At 47.3% G+C, this 21878-nt stretch overlaps 1 protein-coding gene across 9 annotated transcripts in view; it reads left to right on the top strand.

Moving 5' to 3' along the window:
• CUX1 (cut like homeobox 1) overlaps nucleotides 1–21878 on the top strand; it is a 342512-nt gene that overhangs the window by 254064 nt on the left and 66570 nt on the right. For 2 of the 9 annotated variants that reach the window (XM_036226211.1, XM_036226208.1), the window contains exons 11-17: nucleotides 2779–2961; nucleotides 11487–11545; nucleotides 14764–14812; nucleotides 15594–15690; nucleotides 16701–17372; nucleotides 18517–18582; nucleotides 19872–19973. In XM_036226211.1, coding sequence (XP_036082104.1) covers nucleotides 2779–2961; nucleotides 11487–11545; nucleotides 14764–14812; nucleotides 15594–15690; nucleotides 16701–17372; nucleotides 18517–18582; nucleotides 19872–19973 — 1228 coding nt within the window. Of the gene's footprint in view, nucleotides 1–2772; nucleotides 2962–11486; nucleotides 11546–14763; nucleotides 14813–15593; nucleotides 15760–16700; nucleotides 17373–18516; nucleotides 18583–19871; nucleotides 19974–21878 lie in introns of all 9 variants that reach the window. The other 7 variants (XM_036226210.1, XM_036226207.1, XM_036226213.1 and 4 more) reach the window with 5 other exon arrangements.

Here is a 21878-nt window from a genome sequence, read left to right as displayed (position 1 = left end):
GCTAGTCTAAGCCAGGGTCCTGACCTGGAACCCCCTTGGAATCACCAGGGAGTCCTGGGCCCTTCTCCACACCGGCTAAACCACAGTCCCCAGGGCAGGGCTCAGGACCCATATACTTTCTAAAGCCCCAAGTAAATCAGATGCAGCTGAGTTGAGGCCTGCACAACACGAGGGAGCCTCCCCGTGGTCCTGGCCCTCTTTGAATCCATGGATGCTTCACCTCTCAGTAGTGACCTCAATAGCATCCGAGCTGCTTGACACTGACCTCCCTGCCGCTATAAAGGCTACCCCTCCTCTCAGTACCTGTTCACCCTGTCGTACATCTTCCATTCTAGCTTATACCCTCAGACTAAGAAGAGTGTATTACCTCATCTCATTTAGCTTATGCAAACATGAATGATTTTTGCCACTTTATAAATGAGGAATCTGTGGCGCAAGGTCAGCTTGTGGTTAGGCTACACTGGGCCCCAGGTGTTGAGCAGACAGCACTTTGGCACTGCCTACCCCCAGTCCCCATCCTGGGTTCAGGGTCAGCCCTAAGAGCTGCTGTTTTTATATATATTATTTGAACCACTCGTCCCTGATATAGTGGCTTGTACTTGCCTATTGAAAATCCCAGATCATTTTTCAGCTTGTTTTATCTATAGACTCTTACCCTAAGAGCACTTGAAACAGTTTTTATGGCCGGTATCCCTTCAGGTTAGAAAATTGATAAATAAGTTAAATTAGATAACATGACTCAGTCTTTACCCACCGTGAGACCGACCTGCCTGGATATCCATGCCATCGTGTCATCTGCCCGCCTCCACAAGTCCAGGGACCCCTGGTCATCCTTCTGAGCATTCACCATCAGGCACCAACATGCCCGCTCCTTGTTGAGCTTACTTCTCAGCATCAGTCCCTCCTCATGCCCTGCTTCCTGCCCTTTCCATCCTCTATACCCATCTATGGTATCCCCACCCTGAAATGAGTCCCCTCTTTCTTCTGACAAGATCTGCTAGCCCTTTTCCTCTGCGCCCTTCTCTCCCTCCTCGGGGCTCACCTCCACATGCTTCTCTCACTGTCTTCTTAGGCGCTAACTTCCTGGCGTTGCTGGAGGACTTGTCTTAGGCCCCCTGATCTTGGTCCGGCCCAGTGTTATATAGTGTGGTACTTCCCAAGCTCTCTGTGGAGAAGGGCAGTTTCATTTAGATTTTTAAATTTCCAATCTGTCACAGACCCTAGTTTTATAAAAGACAATAAAAATGTCACAGCAATGTCAAACTACTATAAACATTTCTAAACACTCTCGATTTCTGTATTTGTCTCACTGTGTACTGGCAACGAACGGTTTGTGAATTGGCACCAGTCTGTGGAGCACACTCTGACCTGAACTGGTCTGAACAGTATGTGCCTTTTAAATAAACTGGCGGGAAAGCACTCACTGGAGCCCCAGGGCCGTGTGTGGATCTGCCAGAAGTCAAGAGGAATGCAAATCTTATTTTATGATATTATACAAATCAAAGAAACAGAAAGGAATCACTTCTTTGCACACAAAACTTTATTTTTAAGTGGTAAAGGCCTTAATTTCCTAGGAGGAAAACTTGAAAAATTATTTCCCTGAGTGACTGGCTATCCCAAGATGTGAAAACCTCAAGACAAGCACATCGTTCATGAAATGGCATGGCTGCCTCTGCCCACTGGGGCTGCCCCTGCCACCGTTTTCCACCCCAATATAGGCAAGATCAAGACATGAACAGACAACAAGAGGATAGTGGCATTCAATCCTGCCATGCGAGCTGCCCCAGGTCTCTGCTGTCACAGAGACTCATGTAGTCCTATAGTCCCCATCCCTGTCAGACACACTTAGAAGCGCATCTGCCCTGCAGAAATGCTGCCAGAATCATTCAGGAACCATTATTGCTGCTTTGGTACTTAGAAAGTGGAATTATAGATTTGACTTTTTATTTTTTAAACCTTTTCCCTCTTTCGCAAATTTTCCTCAATGAGCAAATTGAGGGGAGGGGTGTTAGTTTTTTAGAACATGAATCATCAAAAGAATTTTTTAGGAGGGAACCCCAAATGTGCATCTTCCATATCTTTTAACTCTTGAAAATGCTGACTCTGAGAAATCAATTTGTCGGCCAATATCTCAGCATCTGGAGAGCTTAGTAATGAATCCAGAGCACAGTGAATCCGTTTTGTGGGAGAAGATCCGAATGCTTTCAAACATTCAGAGCCTTCCCATTTGGTATTCCCCTGGCTGGAGCACTCATCCCCCAGCCACCAGCAGGGCCCTTCCTGTCTCCTCCTGCAGATCTTCGCTCAAATATTACCGTGTCATGAGGCTTTTCCTAGTATCTTATTTAAAATCCCAAGTCCGACCCCATACTCCCTCCCTGCTTCAGCTCTTTTGTGGCACTTAACACCACCCAAAACGCTTTATGCTACAAATAAGCACATTTAATGGGTCTCACTCATCCTGCTAAATGGAAATGTGAAGAGAGGAATTCTGCCCTTTTGTACATTGTTGCATGCCTGGTACATGGTGAGTACTCTTAAATGTTTGTTGAACGGACAAATTCTGGTGGCAGCTCACTGTGCAGACAGAACGGGGGTGTGGAGACGGCAGTCACAGGTCCGATCCAAGCAGAAGCAGGAAGTAATGCCTTACCATGAGCTCACGAGCCACATCCTCCCATCTGCCTGTTTTTGCCACAGGTGCCAACGCAGCTAACCCCAAGCACCTGCCCGAAGCCGGTGCAGTTTTGTCATTTCCTTTCTCCTTCCCAGGAGCAGGCCATAGAGGTGCTGACCCGCTCCAGCCTGGAAGTTGAGTTGGCTGCCAAAGAGCGAGAGATCGCCCAGCTGGTGGAGGACGTGCAGAGACTCCAGGCCAGCCTCACCAAGCTGCGGGAGAACTCAGCCAGCCAGATCTCCCAGCTTGAGCAGCAGCTGAGTGCCAAGAACAGCACACTCAAAGTAAGGGCGCTGGCGGGGTGCGGGATGCACACACACACGTACCCTTTGCCTTCCTCCACAAGTGGCCCTGCAGGGAGCCCAGGGTCGGCTGGCACAGCGGTTCTGGCTCCCCACCAACACCCTGACACTTTTGCCTCTGGCAACTGGGATGCCTCCCACTGGTTTTAGTGACCATGGCGGGAGGCCCTGTCTCAGACTAGGTAGTCTCATTTTTGTGGTCTGCAAAGTAATGGTTAAAATTTGTTCTCCTTTAAAAACAAAAGCAACTGATTAGGTATTTCTTAGTCTGAGCTCCGACCATCAACAAAAGATTTTCCCTCCAGTGAGAACAGTATGGCAAGACATGAGGTTCCTATGGGCACCTCACTCATGAGTGTAGATATATAAGCTCCATCAGAGTTCTTTGGAGGGCGTCACGTCTGGAATTGTCAGCAACTATGGCAACCTTGGACCTCTGCGAGGTAGCTAGAAACAACCCTGGAGCCCAAGCAGGGAAATGGACTTTGAACCTTCTGCCAGCTCCTGCCTGAATGGCACTTCTATCCCTTACATGCAGCACTTGGTGGAAACCCCCATCTTCAGGGCCCGCCCACCCATGGCGCTGCTGTACCACCTGAGAACTGAGCCAACAGTGTGAATTTGGAGATACCGTGTGCCTCTCGAGTGGGGTTGGAGTGGCTGTCAAGGCCTCAGGCCATCTGTAGACACATACTATCACTCCTGCTCCCCTGGCCTTCCCTGGCTCTTGGAGGAGGCTGCCAGCGGGACGACCCAGCACACTGAAATTCGGGCTCTCCTTGCGCCCAAATGAAATGAAAGCAAGAGGCGCGCTGAGGGCACATTTTCTCCAATCCCTGCGGGTCGTGCTCTCAAGCTGCAGGGCCATTTTTTTGTCCCTCAAGCCTGCAATGGACCATAGCAGCCCAAAGTGTCATGTTACTTCAACACACTAGGCATTCACACAGTCAGTCTCTTTCCTCCCAGATGGAGTCCCAGTGTCTCATAATTTTGTAGCCCAAATTCAGGACCCAGAACCTTTTTCATTGTATTTTTTTTTTAATGATACTTTATTTAAGGTATTTCCAATCTGTTGAAGTTACTAGTATAATTTAAAGATAGTCCTGGGATCCTAGATTCATAACATGTCAGAGCCAGAAAGGCCTCCTTGGAGTGTCTTGAAAATGAAGGGACAGGACCAGTGAGGGCAGGGGGCCCCAGCTCCCAAGCCAGACCTTCCCCCACTCTGCCATCTCTCCCCAGCCTGAGCAGTGCCCGCTTGGGCCACCTCCTGCATGGCTCAGCATCCATTTGTGGAGTGTGTGAATGAATGAGTGACCAACTCATACAACGACCAAATATGGTCATTGTATACTAAATAAGGTAGATCAAATTAGTTATAAAAAAATGTTAGGATAACTTCTTATGTAGAGTAATAAAGAGTAATTTTAGAATGAAATTAGGCCCATTTGGTGTTCTTGTTGTTGTTGTTTTGGGGTTTTGGGGGGTTTTTTTTGAGATTTTTTTCTTCTCAACTCGACCATGTTTTTGACCCAGTACTAAGTTCCCAGCAAGTCTGTCCTCTTGGCACCCACAGCACTCATTAGTTTCTTCTTTGCTCTTTGGGATGGGTTTCATCCACTGCCGGAGAAACTGCTGGGTGCCTGAGCCCTTGGGGGGAGATTGTCCTGCCACTTGGGGAAGACAGTTGAGACCTAATCACATTTCTCATCAACCTTGGCATTTATTTCTCCAGTGTGTCTTTTTCTATCATCAGCCCGCCCAGTGAGTACCAGTACTCATTTTTTATTTCTAGATTAAATCTAATTTTCTCATGTTATAGCCATTTCTGACCCTAGCAATGGCATTATTATTAGATAATTTGCCTTTCTCGCCTTTGTTACAGTTAAAGGGTTTGACTCAAATACATTCTGCATTCGACTACATGAGAGGGAGGCCATAGACCTAACATTTTTTATTATAGAGCAATTTCTTCTAAACCAGTTAAGGTTTTAATGTTTGCCTTCACAAAAAATGAAACACAGTTTTCATAAATTAATGTTCTTTATCTGTATCTTGGGGGAATTCTTTAATACTGTGCAGTTAATGAAACAATTCGGCAATACTTCTTCCAAAATTATTGCTCCCTTATCTTCATCTGATCTAATAATCAAAACATATTCTCTAGTAACAAGACTTCTCTGATTTTAATTATCTTAACCCCTTGTTGCCAGGAGTGAAGATCTTCCTGATACCAAACCTTCACACAAAAGGCATTAGCTTTCCCCAAAGGAATAAGGTTAATTGAATGAGATACCTTCCCAGGGCTTTTTTTTTCTCCCTAATGTGTATAATTTATAGTCTCAAATCTAAACTAAGCAGCGATACAATTATTAGGAAAATATTTTATGAATGAGAACTGTCAAATTGACAGCCTGATGCTTTTGCTACGGGGATCTCTCACCCAGAAGTGGTGGCCACTCAGAAGGAACAGGGAATAGCACCTGAATCACCTGGGGACTCTCCTTTCCTTCTCTCTCCTTGCCCCCTTGACCTCCACCCCTGCCCCCAGTTTTTTCTTTCTTGGGTCATGTTATCCAGCTTTGAGGACTCTGGGATACACTGTGTGGGGCTCGATCGAATTAGGATCGGTTTACAGATGCTGCAGCTTCCAGCTGTTTCAGCATCTTGGAATTGTGAGTAGCTTTGCCATGAGCATTGACAATGGTCTTTGAGACAAATGCCAGTGTGGTTAATGACAGTCACGATGGGGTGTGGAGGGTTGATCTTACAAGGGCAGAAGGCATAATGGGCAGAATCTTGAGGAGATTATTGAGTCGAGCTTATGGGAGTTTCTTCCACCAGTACGTTCTGGTGGTGCACCCTATAGTGGAGTAGATTTGGGGACTAACTGGTCTGCCTTCTCTGGCACTTTGAAAGTCTCCATCTCTGCAGTTGATATTTCTTCCCTTCACTTAGAAAACTGATTTGTAATGTTTTGAGGATAAATCGACAGTTGGGTGTTTACCAGTCTTTCCTTGTGTTCCACCATGTCAAGCCAGGCTCACCATAAACACATCACTCTCCACATAAGGCATTGCATCCTCTAACCTTTCAATAGACATGTAAACAGACTCAGAAGTAGAAGATATTTCTTCCTACCTAATCTGACAAGTGCTCAAGCACAGCGCCACTTATAAAGGATAAATCTGTATTTGTAATTAATGAAATAACCCAACTGCCATTACAAGGCTGCTATTTTTGATCTATTTTGTGGTCTTTTGTTGAAACACTTTAAAACAGAGGCAGTATAATTAGGCAGTCACCTGCATTATTATGCTCACTATAGTACAGAAAATAATGCTACCAAAAGCTTCCATTTTAAATGGTATTTATGGGAAAGGCTAGCTAAAATAGTTCCAGTCTCCCATCGGAAGAAATTATATTTGTGGGGAGGTGTATTAGAATCACCTGCTGGACTATCTCTAAACCACACTGTCTCCCACCCCTCTGCACTTTCACCCCACCTCCTAAGGTGCTCATGGGTTCTCCTGAGCCACTGTGGAACATGCCGTGTCCCTCAGGAGGCTGGGACAGGAAAGAAAAAAAAAAAGACTGATAGCTGCTTCTCTAGAGCCATTCAGTACCTTTAATTCTGGACGCTGCTTCTTTGATTACATAAGTTCCCCCACCAGGCAGTGTGTTTCCTCTGCACAGAGACTGCCCTTGATAATATTTTAACAAGCATCTTTATCAACATTTCAGTGTATAAAGCCCTTAACATTCACAGGGTGAACAGGAATGATGATGACTGCTACATTGTGCAGGAAGTCACTGAGGTTAGGAGAGGCCAGGCCCTGTGCTGTCTAGCCCATGGCTATAGAGGGGAAGCCCGTGCAAGTCCCTCCACCACACTCACCTACCTGCCACGAAGAGAGATTTACCCCGGGTGTCACGAGCAAGTTCTAACATCAACATCCTGGTAACAGAGAGCCCAAGGCCAAGCCTCTGAGAGCTTTGTCCTGATAGGTCTTAAAGGCACCGTGAACAGGTTTGAGGAGAGGACAGAGTGAGCCATCCATAGGGAGGAGGAAGAATGAAGGTGGCCCCATGTGAGGGGAGAACAGTGGAGGCAGTCTTGACAAAAACCTGTGCTTCAGGCCTCAAGGCCTATGTTGTGATCGAGGTGGGAGGTAGAGGTCAGTCACAAGTGGATTCCTATAAAATCCCTGTAAACCAGTGGATGTTACTGGAAATGCTTTAATGAGCTAATTATTTGTGGGAATCTGTGATGAATCCTCTCGGAAAGACACACGTTCTCCCAGTCACTTGATGAGTAAATCCAGATATTTCACTTGTAGCATGTCCCTAGCTTGTGGCACCCTTAGCTGGCCATTACTTGCAGTGTCCAGGTAGTCTGTGTTGGGTCCGGACCCTCCTGGTCTGTGATGACGCCATTTCATGGTTGGCTCCCATCCACTTGTGCCTGGGTCACACCAGGATCATAGCTCATGGAAGCTGGAGGTGACCTCTGACAGGGTTGCCATATAGGGCTCCTTCTTTTCTGTCCAGAGCCACACTTCTCCAGCCTGCAGCAAGTCCTCTACCATAACTGTCACTCTCTCCACAAACCTCCTGTCTAGCCTTGAGGGTCTCTTCTTTTTGTCTGACGTTCTCAGCATTGCTGTAGTGTGTACACAGTACCCCTTGGCCATCCCTGGGCTTCTCCCTCTTGCCCAGCAGCAATAGATCCTGTATTTACATACATGCTACCTCTCACTGAGGAACTGTGGAGACCAGAGACAATTCCGTTCATGCGAAAAGGAGGTGCACACTGCCTAGTCCTGAACCGCAGTAAAGCAGTGTCAACTCTAGGGGCTGTGCCTCAGACCCCTGCCCAGGACTGGGGAACCCAGTCACACTTGCTTAGCTCTGACTGCTGGCCCCTCAGCCCCGGGCTCCAGGTGAGGACCAGGGGTCATACACCGATCCCTGGGCTGTCAGTCTTCAGACAGCAGGGCTAAGAGCTTGGCTCTGATCATCTTAGAGGAAAAAAGCTGTCTGTAAACTGCAACACAGTTGCCTTCTCACCCACAGTCTGTTTTGTTGCAAAGAGGTGTTATGCCTTGACCCCTTCCCTGTACAACCTGGATGATGAAGCTTTTCCAAGGATCTTTCCATTAGCCTCTCTTGCTAGACGTCCCTTAAGTTGGTAGCCCTAGAGCACGGCAAGCCCTGTGTTACAACAGGACGAAGTTGTCTTTTGTAAATGCAGTGCCTAATTTGCTGCACACCAAAATACTTTGGGAATTTTAAATTAAATTCCCTTATTATTTGCCTTAGACAGGATTTTAAGAACTACATGTAGATTCTTCTAGCAATTCAAGAAACATTTGACGCATATCTAAGTTCTATTAACTGCACATACGCTCTATATTACTAAAGGTATGTGACCTATATCATGAAGCAGCCATGTTTGAGGGCCACTCGGCAGCCTGCACTTGCTCGCCCTACATTTCTTCACCATCGCCTTTGAAAATCCTCCCCACTTTCCACATGAGGAGCACTCAGCCCAACAGGCTACCCCCTGGGGCAGGCCTCGCTTTGCCAAGGTCAAATTGTAGGACTTGGTGATTCTTTTTCTTTGGGCAGATGGATAGATACCTTTGTAGAGTGTTGCAATACTCAAGTAATTGGGTTCTGGGTATGGGACACAGAACCAAGCATAGCATCTGGCCCATCCCATGAGTATTAGAGAAATCGGAGAAGAGTCTTTTTCCAAGAGAGAACAACAGACTGGAACACCTGTTGCTTTTTCCAGATTGAGTCTTCGAAAGTAGAATTTCCAGGTACCCAGCAAGGAGTTTCTGGTCAAAGAACCAAGCCGAGGACACTTAGTCTTCTTTCCATGATGGGCATTCTTAGTACTAGAGGCCAATGTTCAGTCCCCACCATGAGCATGGCTCTGAGTCATGGCACTCTGTGGAGACCTCGGTGAGGATGGACTAAAGGTGCTTGCAGGTCAGGACAAGCTTTGTCAGGTAGCCCCACCAGTCTTCTGTCCAGTTGTCTGCCCAAGACAAAGATGTCATCAGAGGTTTACAGCTATGGTCTTGGGTTTTAATTAAGCTGCCCATCCATAGTTGGCAGAAATTTAATGGAAGCTGTTTAGTTATCAGTACATACTCGTATCCAACTAGATTACACAGATTCCAGTCCTATAGCCTTCTGATAGGGCCCGATCTTAGGTCTACAAAGAAGACCCACAGCTATGCTCTCAAGGAAATGGACTGGGACTTGGCAGTAATGAAGGCCCCGCATTGAAGGCCTCACGTTACCAACATCTGCACCAGATCCTTGCCTTGTGCCCCTAAGCTCAACCCATGAAGAAAATTGCTGCTATCCCATTTCACAAATGACAAGTTTATTAACATGTCCAAAGTGATGAGTTTACTGACATGTCCAAAGTCACTCTGCTTAGAAGGGACAGAATTGACTACAGTTTTAATGCCATGCGAGGTTCTGAAGTGCTCCGTATTACCCCTCTTGCTGCTTTTCTTCCTGTCTTTCTCTTGATCGCTAAACATGATCAAGTTTTGACTGTGTTCACTGTCCAGCGTCAGTGAATTCCTCTGTCTGAAGGGTGTTTTTGTATCCCAGCAGCACTGGATAATCTTTTGTTTGGGAGGACTGGCACATTAGCACTTCCTGCTATTCCACTATAGGGAGAAGAATGAAATAATCACTTCTTCATGAGCACCTTCTGAGACTCTTTTATCGGAAAATAAGTGCATGCTACCCCTGTTTGATTATGGCTGAGGAACCATTATGATACATAATGTTGGCAAGAAGTCTTAAAAAGGAACTAGGGCAGTGCACTTTTATGCAATGGAAAACACAAAAAAAGAAAAAAGAAAAGAAAAAGAAACACCAGCAAATGCAATAGGAAAAGATGGGCTAAATGAATTTTTTTTTACGAAACACATGGATTCTTGAAACAACAAGCAGGGCAGGATTCAGGTGAATGTCCAGGCTGATGGCCAGATGGGCATCTCCTTCCTCAGTTCTAGAATGTTCTCAGTTGGCTTCTAACTGTGGCTGGTCAAGCAGAACCTGAAAAGCAACTGGAAGCCCTGTAGATGGGAAGGTGCTTTGATTAAAGCACTGGATTTTGTTCACCCCAAGCTTGGAAATAGGCCAAATCATCAGGACTTCTCCACCCCCCACCCCCAGCTGGGCCTTTATGTTTTATGTTATGCTGCCTCTTTCCCTCACAGAGCTCCCTTTGGGGGAGGTCAAAGACATTTTAGTCCAAACACCTTCACATAAAGGAAGCGCCTCTGCTGTCTACCTATGCCAGGGATCTTCCTGTCAAGAAAGCCACATGGAGCTCTGTGCAGAAACAGGCTCCTGAATGCCCAGTGAGCACACAGACTCGAATGGAGCACATCAGAGCATCATCCTACCTATGAAAGGTGCTATCACTCCCATGAACCCCAGGCCAGAGCCCCTCACCTTTCCTCTAAAAGGCCATCTAGAGCCAGGGAATCAGCTGCAGACCTTCCCTGCAGGACTCAGACAACTGTCAGAGAACCCATGACCACCCAGCTAAATGGGCCTCTACTCCTAAAATCCCCACATCTCGGGGAATCTGGAAGTACACATGCTTTTTCCTCATACCCATCAGATGACAGCCTCAAGAACAAAGGGGCTTGTATCTCTTGTTAGCAGGGTCCCACTAAAGGTGTTGACAACAGACTGTCTCCATCAGCTAGCCAAACGTTTTGTGAAAAGCCACGTGCTACTTTTTAAAATGCTAGGAGAGCTTCTCTTCATTATGTTTGTCATTTCATGGTATTTCATACAAAATGGTCTTTTCCTTGTTGTTTTCCGCTTTTGTAAAGCTTTTTTCTTCGACTTTCATCAAGTTTATGTTACAACCTTATATTGTATGAGTGTATATGCATATGCACACCTGTGCACAAGCACCTGTGTCCACTAACACACACTCACACCAGACCAGAGAGTGAAGGGCAAAAGACAACACTGCACATTGTCAACTTTCATTTGTATGTGTTTGTGTTCCCTCTCAGGGACGGCTGGATGTTCTACAGAGCATGTAGTCAGTGAAATCTGTATAGTGCGTTTGGCCTGCCTTAACAGAATATCATAGACTGGGGGACTTATAAACAACAAACATGTATTTGTCACAGTTCTGGAGGCTGGGAATTTTAAGATCAAAGCACTAGCATATTTGGTGACCACTCCCTTCCTAACTGTCTTCTCACTGTGTCCTCACAAGGCAGAAGAGGTGAGGGGTCTCTTTTATGAGGGCACTAATCCTATTCATGAGGGCTCCATCCTCATGACCTGATCACCTCCCAGAAGGCCTCACTTTCAAATACTGTCACAGTGGGGGCTGGAATCTCAACATACGCATTTGGGGGATGGACACAAACATTCAGCCTATAGCAGAGTCCACCTACCTGTTTCGACATGGCAACTAATAAGATCCTCTCTGTTTTCAGCAACTGGAAGAAAAACTCAAAGGACAGGCCGACTATGAAGAGGTGAAGAAAGAACTAAAGTAAGTGTGGAGATGCCTTCTCAGCCTTTCATAATCTAGTGCTCACTGGAGACCTCTGCTTTAAAAAAAAAAAAAAAAAAAAGCCATGCCAGTGAGTGGTAAGCCACAGGTCCTTGCTCTCAACTTTGGCAGACACTTCGCAACTGGGCTATGTTCTGAGCTGCCCACTGCTGTGGCTGTCTGCACCGAGGCCTGTGCCTGAATTCTTTGGACTCTTTATAAAACTGTGCATTTAAAGTATGCCAGTATGCCCAGAATCAGGGGAGATGTTGCCATTACAGATATTACAAAATATGAGCTTGTTTTAAGTTCCCCGTACAGAAGCAGAGCAGGAAAACATTTGCCGGTTGAAAGAGTACACATGGCCACACATCTCCCTGGCTGCCTAGACTGCAGAACTTTTCCTCTCCCAACCTCGAGTTCCCCATCCGAGAGGCAACACCCGAAAGCCTGTTGTGCCTTCAGTGCTAATACTTACATTTGCAAGCTTAGATGTTCCTTCTTCAGGCCCCACTGCCCAGCCTGTCCCTTCCACCTCATACTCCTTCCCCAGAGCCTGCCCTTAGCCCTCCTGCAGTTTCTAGACCCTGGTCCCTACTAGTCCCCATTTCCAGTGCTCTCAAGCTCATGACCCTCTCACCCAACCTGTTGCTCATGGGCAGCCCCCCAAGTGCACACGGTTCCCCTTGTCCTCCTGCCTGTTCTCGCAGTCTCCCCTGAGCTTCCCCTGCCTCCAGTGCAGGTTATCAAATCCTGCAAGAAAGTCTCTCTGGTGTGTACACCCAGTCTCAGTAGGCTGTGTTCTCTCCACAGCTACTTATGGGCTCTGCACTGCCCCAGGGATCCTTCTGTGCACTCAGCGCCCTCTTCTGTCCCCAGCAGAGCCCTAACCCCTCAGCAGACACCCTGGTGTTTTGCCCTACAGAGGAGACAGACACCTGCATCTTCCCCCTTTGCCTTGAAATCACTCCTCTGGTCCTGGCTTCTCCTGTCTCTCAGGCTGACCCCTCCACCTGGAGCCTGGCTCCCTTCTTTCCTATTCTTTCCTGCTATTCATTCCATCAGCTCCTTTCTCTCTTGCTGACATTTTAAATTTCTCCTTTTAAAATAAGCCTACACCCACTCACCATGCTGTTCTTTGTTTTCTTAATTCCGTTCCCTCGGGTTTGCTAGAAAAGCCCATCAGAAGGGATCTTTGACCTTCTCGTCACCATGTCCTGCAGTGGCCTTCCCTCAGTCGTGACCTCCAGCCTCCCTGGTGAGGTGCCTCCAGGTGCTCCCTTTAGTTCTCTGTAGTCTCATTCCCTCTGGTCACAGACGGCCTCTGCCAGTAATGGCTTAGATGACCTCTTTACCTCTCTCTAGGCTCTTCATGCGCTGTACTATCCCCCACCCCATTTCCAACTTAAGGATCTATATTTTTTTACCTGGTTGATCTTCTGTACCTCCCCGTGTTCCCTTCCTTTTCCTCTTCTTCCCGCACTCAAGGGAAAGAAAATGTATGCCGTCTTCTAGCGTTGAATAAGAAGGCCTTCGCCCAGGCCCCCCACCCTCCCCACGCCGAGGGCAGTCCCACTCCCACCCTCCAAGCTCACCTCCATTCCTAGGAACCAAGGCTTCTTGACTCCAGCCGGCAGTATATCCCTGGTCTGTACCCGGCCCTCTGTCCGCCTGCCCAGCTGGCCCTCCTCTCCTCCCAGAGCAACCTTCCCACATTCTCATCCCATTTGTGCCCCTAGAGTCCCCACACCCCCAGTGGTCTGTTAAGTATCCTCCTTCAAGACCCTTCTCAAACTCTTAACTCAGCAGAGACCCTGTCTCCAGCCCAATGAGTCTCTCTTGCCCAGGGCCCCCACAGGCTTTCTCTTTCCTGTGTTATCTGGATTTTATCTTCTGGCAAAAGAGCCCATAGTGTTCTTGAGGGTGAGGAGAAGAGTGGCTCTGATTCTCTCGGGTCGGGTGCATAATAGGTCATTGGTAGATATCTGCTGAATAATGAAAAGACATTGGTGTTTTTAGTATAAACTTAGAGACTCATTTAGTCTTCTCTTACATGATCCTCAAGAAGCTCTCAGACAAGAATATAGTTGTGAACAACAGGATGGCCACCAACAAACAACAAGTTCCAGACTTCATCGGATGTAATGGGACCGAGTTTTTTAGTGTTTCTGATAGCTCACTATGAAATAAAATTATATGGTTTACACCATTAGCTCCTTTTCTTTTGGTTTTGTTAGTTTGCATGAAAAGGACCACTGCAAAGGTACAACCTTAGAGAAACTAAGAGCAGCCAGCTGGCTTGCTTACTGAACCTCAAGGTGGCCCTGGCAGAGAGTGGTTTCCTGGGGCCCTGGGCATTTTTACATTCCATATTCTTTTGGTGACACTGCAGTGGAGGTTAAAGAGGGCAGAAGCTAAAGTCACTGCTTCAAGAATGCTGGGAGAACGCAGGTGGCCATGCCTGGGACGGGCAGCCCACTCTCATTCTCACCTGTCCTCGTGTGTGAGGAGAGTACCCACGTGGACTCACTTGCCCTTTCCTCCCATAGACTCAGAAAGAAAGCAGTGTCCATGCTAAAGGAATGCTGGAAACAGCAGTCCTGAGCACCCACACTCAATCAGCTCTCGGACTTGTTGAAACAGGCCAGAAATTAATGTGATTTCGGTGATAAGGAGAACAAAGGAAAAATAAACCTGCTCTCCCACACCTTTGCAATGGTGTTTCTCCTCAAGCCTGGGGCTGCAGAGAAGGTCTGTGCCAGCTCTCGAGCCATCCAGTTGCTGGACCTTGCTTTTTGCCGATTTCCCCTGTCCCCAGGTGCCCACAGTGAACGTGTTTGGTGGCGGCCCAAGGGGAGGTCTGAGGTTTCTCTCTTTGGCTTCCTTGTTCCAACTCTTTCATTCCGCTAAGCTTTACAAATACATTCTACTTGCAACAATGTTATGTCTGTGTTCAACTTTAAAATTATACTCTGAACAGACCTGGTGTGATTCCATATGGAATGATTTACATGCTGGGCAAGAAACTTTTGCTGGCCAACTGCTAGTTGCATACTTATTCTAGAGACTCTATCAGATTATAATGCTGCCAGGGAAGTTGTTAAAGTTGTCAGTTCCTCCGTTCCTGGAGAGCAGGAAATTGTGATGTTGATGCTCATTAGTGTGGCTGTTACCAGAGGTATGAGTAGGAAATAACCACTCTGTCTTGCTCTTCGCAGCATTCTGAAATCCATGGAGTTTGCACCGTCCGAGGGAGCTGGGACACAGGTACAGGGTCTCACTTTGCTTTCAGTGTGTGTGTGAGCATCAGCATGGCCACAGTTGCTGTTCATCCCCAGGCGAGCTTCACCATCTCGATATTTCTGAGAGACTTCTCACTTATAGCTGACTAGTAAATCCTCAAGAATGTTTAATCAAATTAAAGCAAGTTATCTTTATTTAAAAAGAAGAGTTAGTGTTTTCCAAACTAATAACTCAATTCAAGTGAAGTTGTGATTTAACTTGGTACTAAGGGCTTGGATAAAAAGTTTCACATTGTATTAAAGATCAGCCTGAAAAGGACTGGCTTAGGAACTTTTATTCACTGTCTCACTTGAAGAAGGTACAGGTTTGGCAAGGTGACAGTGGTAACCTGGTGGCCAATTAAAATTTAAGTTATCAGATGGGATCCTGTGCCTGGTACCCAGAAGACAGCTGACTCTTTGTGGTTGGCACCTTTACCAATGATATTCTAACAGGTGTGTGGCTCTGCAGCCAGTGTTATTGCCAGATGAGGCATAGGTTTAGACTACTTGAATTTGGGGATAAAATAGAGAATAGTTAATTGTCTAGGAGAAGAAAAATTACTTCAACTGAAATGAATTCTTTTGGAAAAGAATTTGTGTGTTTTCCACACATATGTCAAGCCATCTTCAGGAGAAGGTGTATTTCTGTAACGTGTCAGAGTCAGTTGGGTAGAAAACGAAGAGGGCAGGGGTTGTGGGGTCTGGTGGCCCGAAGGGGTGGGAGGGTCGCCAGCCCACAGTGAGCCCCACTCTTCCCCGTCTAGGACGCATCCAAGCCCCTAGAGGTGCTGCTGCTGGAAAAGAACCGCTCGCTGCAGTCCGAGAACGCCGCACTGCGCATCTCCAACAGCGACCTGAGCGGTAGGTTGACAGGAGTCTCGTGTGCCGTGCTCAGTCCCTTCCAGGGGTCAAGGAAGAAGATTATGAACCGTGAGTCTGGGCCAATGCATGACGGGAGCATCACTGGTTGATGAGAACCTTGACTAATGAGTGTTTGGTCTCCTCTTCATCCTCCTCACCGCTCCCCTCCCTCCCTCTCCCGCCTGCTTAAAGGTGGTCAAGGTGAGACGTGTGGCTGCAGAGCGTCTGCAGAGGTCAGTTTAGAGCCAGTGTTGCAGGAGATCACAGGAGGGACACTCAGAGGATGTTGGCTTTCTGATCTTTTCCTAGTTGTGCGGCCTCTCTCTCGTGGTGTCTCTGGGGGCTGCTGACAGGCTTAGCCCTGCCCCTCCAGGCTCAGTGGAGCTTCTCTTCCTTTGTCAGGTTGTCCTTGGGAACGCATCCCCCATCCTTAGCCTTTCTTTGCTCATCCCAAAGTGGTGGCGTCACTGACTGCTTCTGGTTTTGGCAGCTGGTAAACCGTTTAAAAGTGTCTCAGGCTCCGATGATATTTCATTCTTAAAATGTGCGTGCCTTCGATCGAGTGGACTTGGTACAGTGCATTCACCTCAGAGCAAGTGGTGTGAGAGAATCCGTTGGTCCCAAAATGTCAGTGTTTGCTGCTCCTCAGGTGGGGCCCTCCTGGTAATAGCTCGAATGCTAGAGGCCCAGTCAGAGGCCTGCGACCTGTCAACTCTTTACTGTGTGTGGTACCGGCTCCTTGTCACTTTAGGAATTTGAATCTATGTCAAGGGGACTCTCCAGGCTGCAACGTACAAGAAAGGTGCAAACATGAAATGCATGTTGCTTGTTTCCGGGGGGCCTCGTTTGGCTGATTTAAAAATTCAATTGAAAAACAAACCAACACACCTCATTGGCCCTTGTAAAATCTGCACTTTTTTTCCCTTTGTGGGGCAAACTTTGCATTTTAGTCTTGGTTTTTTTTCCCTTTTGAATCCCCCATAATGCATTATGTTTGCCCTTCCTTGTAGGGTCAGCCAGGAGAAAAGGGAAAGACCAGCCTGAGAGTCGGCGTCCTGGACCTTTGCCGGCCCCCCCTCCTTCTCAGTTGCCCCGCAACACGGGGGAGCAGGCTTCCAATACTAATGGTACACACCAGTTCTCACCAGCGGGGTTAACTCAAGACTTTTTCAGCTCATCCCTGGCAAGCCCCAGCCTACCCCTGGCTTCTACGGGAAAATTTGCACTAAACTCTCTCCTCCAACGACAGCTAATGCAGTCCTTCTACTCCAAGGCCATGCAGGAAGCAGGAAGCACAAGCATGATTTTTTCAACAGGTCCATACAGCACAAACTCCATATCTTCCCAAAGTCCATTACAACAAAGCCCAGATGTAAATGGCATGGCCCCATCTCCCAGCCAGTCAGAAAGTGCTGGGAGCGTCTCCGAGGGCGAGGAGATAGACACTGCAGAAATCGCCCGGCAGGTGAAAGAGCAGTTGATCAAGCACAATATTGGACAGCGCATTTTCGGACATTATGTCTTGGGACTGTCTCAAGGGTCTGTGAGCGAGATTCTGGCCCGGCCCAAGCCATGGAATAAACTAACAGTTCGCGGCAAGGAGCCTTTTCACAAGATGAAGCAGTTCCTCTCGGACGAGCAGAACATCTTGGCTCTTCGCAGTATCCAAGGCAGACAAAGAGGTGAGAGACTTTCATGGGTTGGCGCCAACATGTGAGCCCGTCAGAGTTGTGTGTGCATGTCTGTGTGTGTGATGAAGCATCTGTGCATCAACATCAGGTAAAATTCTCTTCAGTTCTACCATTTCCAGACTTCAAGGGTCAACTGGCATGAGCTAAAGCTGTTAGATATGGGAGGTCTGGCCTCTGAAACCTGCTCAGCACCTCACACATAGAAACTCAGTATTTCAATACTATGTATTGAATCGGAGGGAATTGCATCACATACAACGCCCCGACCTATTTAGGATCCAGTGGTCAGATTGGCCTTGGGTGCACGCCTCACGTGGGGAGGAGCCCTGGGTACCACCCAGCCCTAGAGCAGCAGCAGCAGCAGAGCCAGGGTTGTTCCTCACACAGGTCCGATTCCATGGGTGTAGCAACCACGTGTCCTCTCCTCTTCACACCGCACAGGAGGGGGTGTACCTTGTGGTCAGCTCTCTCCCAGGGCTTACTTTCTGTTAGTGATTTGTTTAGCATTGTGAGCAAAACACGCCTGCCTTGAGTAAAATACATGAAAGTTTTATTAAAACACCCTTCCTACCTCCCATAAAAAGATAAAAAGTCAGTCATATCCTTAATTGAAAGAATCCCTTCCCTCGTAACAGGGGATCTTTCTGCTAAATCAACAGTGATGGAGAGAGGTAATCGTATCAGACACATTTAAAACACCCTGAAATATAGGTTCAAAACAAACGGAGAAGGGAGACATTTCAAACAGTGTCAATTTGGACAAAGCACATTGAGCTTTTTATGGCTATATTAACTGAAATTGCCTGTCTTTGGATGATTAACGTGAGCTTTGTCTTGGGGACTGGTGGGCGATGTGCTTGGCGGCAGTGCTCCCTCCGTTTGCCCCTGGTGGCGTTCGTGCCGCAGGCCACTCCTTAGGTCTATCTGATCTCCTTTTGCAGCAGCGACATGGCCTCTGTGGCCAGTCAGCCAGGGAAGGGCCTCTCAGAAGTTTCTAGTAGCTCCCAAGTTGCACAGGAAGCCTTGAGCCCTCTCCATAGTGACAGGCGGCTCAGATTTCATGTCACGCAGCCCATATCGTCAACACCGCCATCCCCCTGATTGTTTTGTTCTTACCACACTTGTTTTTCAACAGAGAATCCAGGCCAGAGCCTGAACAGACTATTTCAGGAAGTACCGAAACGAAGAAATGGGTCTGAAGGTATGTCGCAGGCAGGTGTTTTTCTTTGCAGTTAGTAACCTAGGAAGCAGCATGTCATTAGCTGTGTATTTGGGTTAAAACTGTGCAGTGTGATTCTGGCCTGGAACCTGATGGAAAAACAGAGCTAGTAAGTATAAAACAAAGCACGGGTTCAAGTACGCATGGCCCCTTCCTCCTGAGCTGCCTGCACTCTACCGAGTGCAGAAGAGGTGAGAAGCGGGCGCCACCACTAAGAATTAATCCCAAGTAAGAATCCCAAACCCCTACAGATTCAAATTCCGCCTTTCTCATTTTCTCAGAAGCAGGTGAGAGAATAACAATTGTTGCTCTGAGAAAAATCAGGTGACTAAATCAAATGAGATACTGCTGCTTCCTTGTACTTTCTTTTAACTCGGAGATGTGTTAAAAGTGCTATGGAGTGGACAAATTCCAAACATAATCAGTTTTCCTCTGGCCTCTGGTGAGCCGACTTCCACTGCACTCCTCGGAGATGCGCCTTTAATGGGGCTTGGTCCCAGTGCTATGCTGGTTTTTAAACAGCTTGGTGTGGCGGTTCCTATTTAGTGAGGTAATAAAAAATTAAAACGTGGACAGGTTCCAGAAAGAACTGGGGCCAGCCCCTGGGCCATGGTAGCTTCAGTGCATCTGGGCATGTGGCTACTCTGCGAGCATCACCATACAACTGAAAGACTGAATTCTTGTCCTTTAGAGATTTCTGCAGGCTCCTCTCCTCGTTCATAAATTTTCCAAGACAATATGTGATAATAGATCTAAAATTTGTAAGTCAAGCCTTCAGTTTCTTCCAAATGATTGTTATAGGTAATCAGCCTCATCCCTCTATTCTCCTTTCCCATTTTTCCTTTTGTGATACCGGTCTCATCTACACATACAGAACCTTGAACACAGCCCCATGCCAAAGTAGTTGTTGGAGTTGCTTTTAAATGACTCACGAAAAGCATTGCCTTTTAACCCTTCATCTTTTTTTATACTGAATTAAATGATTTGCTCTCCCTGGTCCCAGCCTATGGGCGTCCAGCTTGGGCAAATGTGAGAGCTTGTCCCAATGGCCAAATGGGTAAATTCAGCAGGAAGTCCTTCCTGCATGGGGTCATGGTACCTGCTGTGAAGTTGCACGCACAGCAGGTACAGGTAAATGGGAGGCCATTCCTGTCTCCTTACCATCACCAGCCTCAACTCCCGGAAGCTATTTATCAGAATGACATCTTCGTGCAGCACTGGTTTTGTTCCAGGTGTGGGTTTGATGTCATTGGCGTGGCTTCTTCCTACAGGTAACATCACCACCCGGATCCGAGCCTCAGAGACTGGGTCCGATGAAGCAATCAAGTCCATCCTAGAACAAGCCAAAAGGGAGCTGCAAGTGCAGAAAACTGGTATGAATTCCACTTCTTTGACCACTGTCTTCCAAATTTAATTAGGAGAATTGTCATGATTGCTCTTATCAGCAGTAATTAACTTTAAAAAAAATAATAACAATAGAATGTGTGTTTTTGAGCATCTAGGCAAGTACAGAGGGTCTGTGTGATATATATTTTGCTAATAGTTACCATTCTTTTTATAATGTCATTCTCTAGCACTGATTCAAGATGTACTCATGGCCTAGAATCTCTTTGACTTACATTAGCCAGTAGTTTGTATGGAATTTCCTTCTTTAAATGCAATATAGGCTTTCGTTAATAAGTTCATAACCGCTTTATGGAATGAATGTTGCTAGGGAAGGGCAGAGGGGTTTAACGGATGGATGTCCACCTCTGCAGTTCATCTACTTCAGGAATTGGCCCTGGAGTCCCTGAGAGCTGCCTTGTCTAAGAGGAGGAGGACACTCTCACATTCCAGCATTTCTCTGGTTGAGCTCAGACCCTCTGCTGGAGAGGAAACTGAGTACCTGAGTTCTCTTCCTGGGGTTCTCCACATACCTGCCCTGTACCCATGAAGCCCTGCTCTGCAGAGTCCTTCTGTGGACCTGGTCACAGGGCTCCTGCCAGGCCTGGCTTCAGGCAGCTGTGGCAGCTGAAGACGGACCACCACTTGGGTCACTGAGACCTCTCCCCAGGCCACTGTACGGGATCCCACATGGTTTGTTCTGTTGGTGAGCTCCATGCTCCCTTCTGGGAAACAGGCCTGGGCAGGGCATTTTTCCCTACCTTAAACTAGGTCCTCACAGTAACCATGGAAGACAGATTTTGTTATCCTGTTTTTCTTGACTAATATACGCAAAGTTAGAATAGAATAATTTGCCCAAACCCATGATTGGTAGATTCTGGATGGGAACCCTGATCTCTCAACTCCTGTCCCAGCATTTCCCCCTCTGTTGCCGTCTGCCTCCTTCCGAAGATCCCAGGCTGGTACGCAGTGTTGTTGTGGGGTCTCAAGCCTAACAGCAGACAGAACGTTCCATTTGGTGTGGTTCTTGCTTTCAAGGCCAGAGCTGAGGTTTAAGCCGGTCCCCCCTCTGGGTGGCTGAATAAGCAGAACATTTGGTAGGGCACCCCTGGAAGAGGGGTACCCCCGCATTGAGAGTGGAAAGGGCCCCCTCACGTTGTCATTCCAGTGACCACTCGTTCCCTCCCGAGCACAGTTTCTCCTTCTGCAGAGTTACAGTGGTGCCACCTGCACCCTATAAATGTCGTCAGAGTCATGTGAGCTGGAGAAAGGAGGCCCTTTTGTTAACCAGTAGAATAAAGTTCTTAAGTGACATTAAAGGTTGTCACTGCTGTTTGAGGCATTTTTTTGGCCTCATTTAAAGGAGAAGAGCCAGTTTGTGTGATTTCCTCCCCCAGATATGAAAGTACATTACAGAGCTGGAGGAGCCTGAGGGAGCATTCAGCCCAGTGCCTCTCAACCAGAGCCTTATTCCACAGTTACACGGGAGCTGGTTAAAACTGTAGAGACCGGTCCAGTCCTGTACTTCCTTCTCAATCAGCTGCTCCAGGGCCGGGACACGTGCATCTTAACAAGCCCAGTGGGTGATTCTGGTGCACAGCCCTAGCTAAGAATCCTTGTTCTAGTCCATTACTCATACCAAGTTTACAGATGAAAATCCCAAGACCCAGCAATACCTTGTGACTGCCCCAGGCTCACAGCCCTGGGTTCTTACCCATCACCCCTCATTGTGGGGCTCAGTGTTGCTGGCCACACCATAGTCACCTACCCAGAAGGGAATCTGGGCTAACCCAAACACGATCACTTACACTGGGAGATGCTGGTCACTCATCACCACTGTTAACAGAAATTATGTTTTTAAAGTATGACAAAACCACTAGAATTTTTGGAATATA

The sequence above is a fragment of the Rousettus aegyptiacus genome, unplaced genomic scaffold (assembly GCF_014176215.1).
Source record: "Rousettus aegyptiacus isolate mRouAeg1 unplaced genomic scaffold, mRouAeg1.p scaffold_m13_p_8, whole genome shotgun sequence".
NCBI lineage: Eukaryota > Metazoa > Chordata > Mammalia > Chiroptera > Pteropodidae > Rousettus > Rousettus aegyptiacus.
This window is presented reverse-complemented; position numbering and strand designations above follow the sequence as displayed.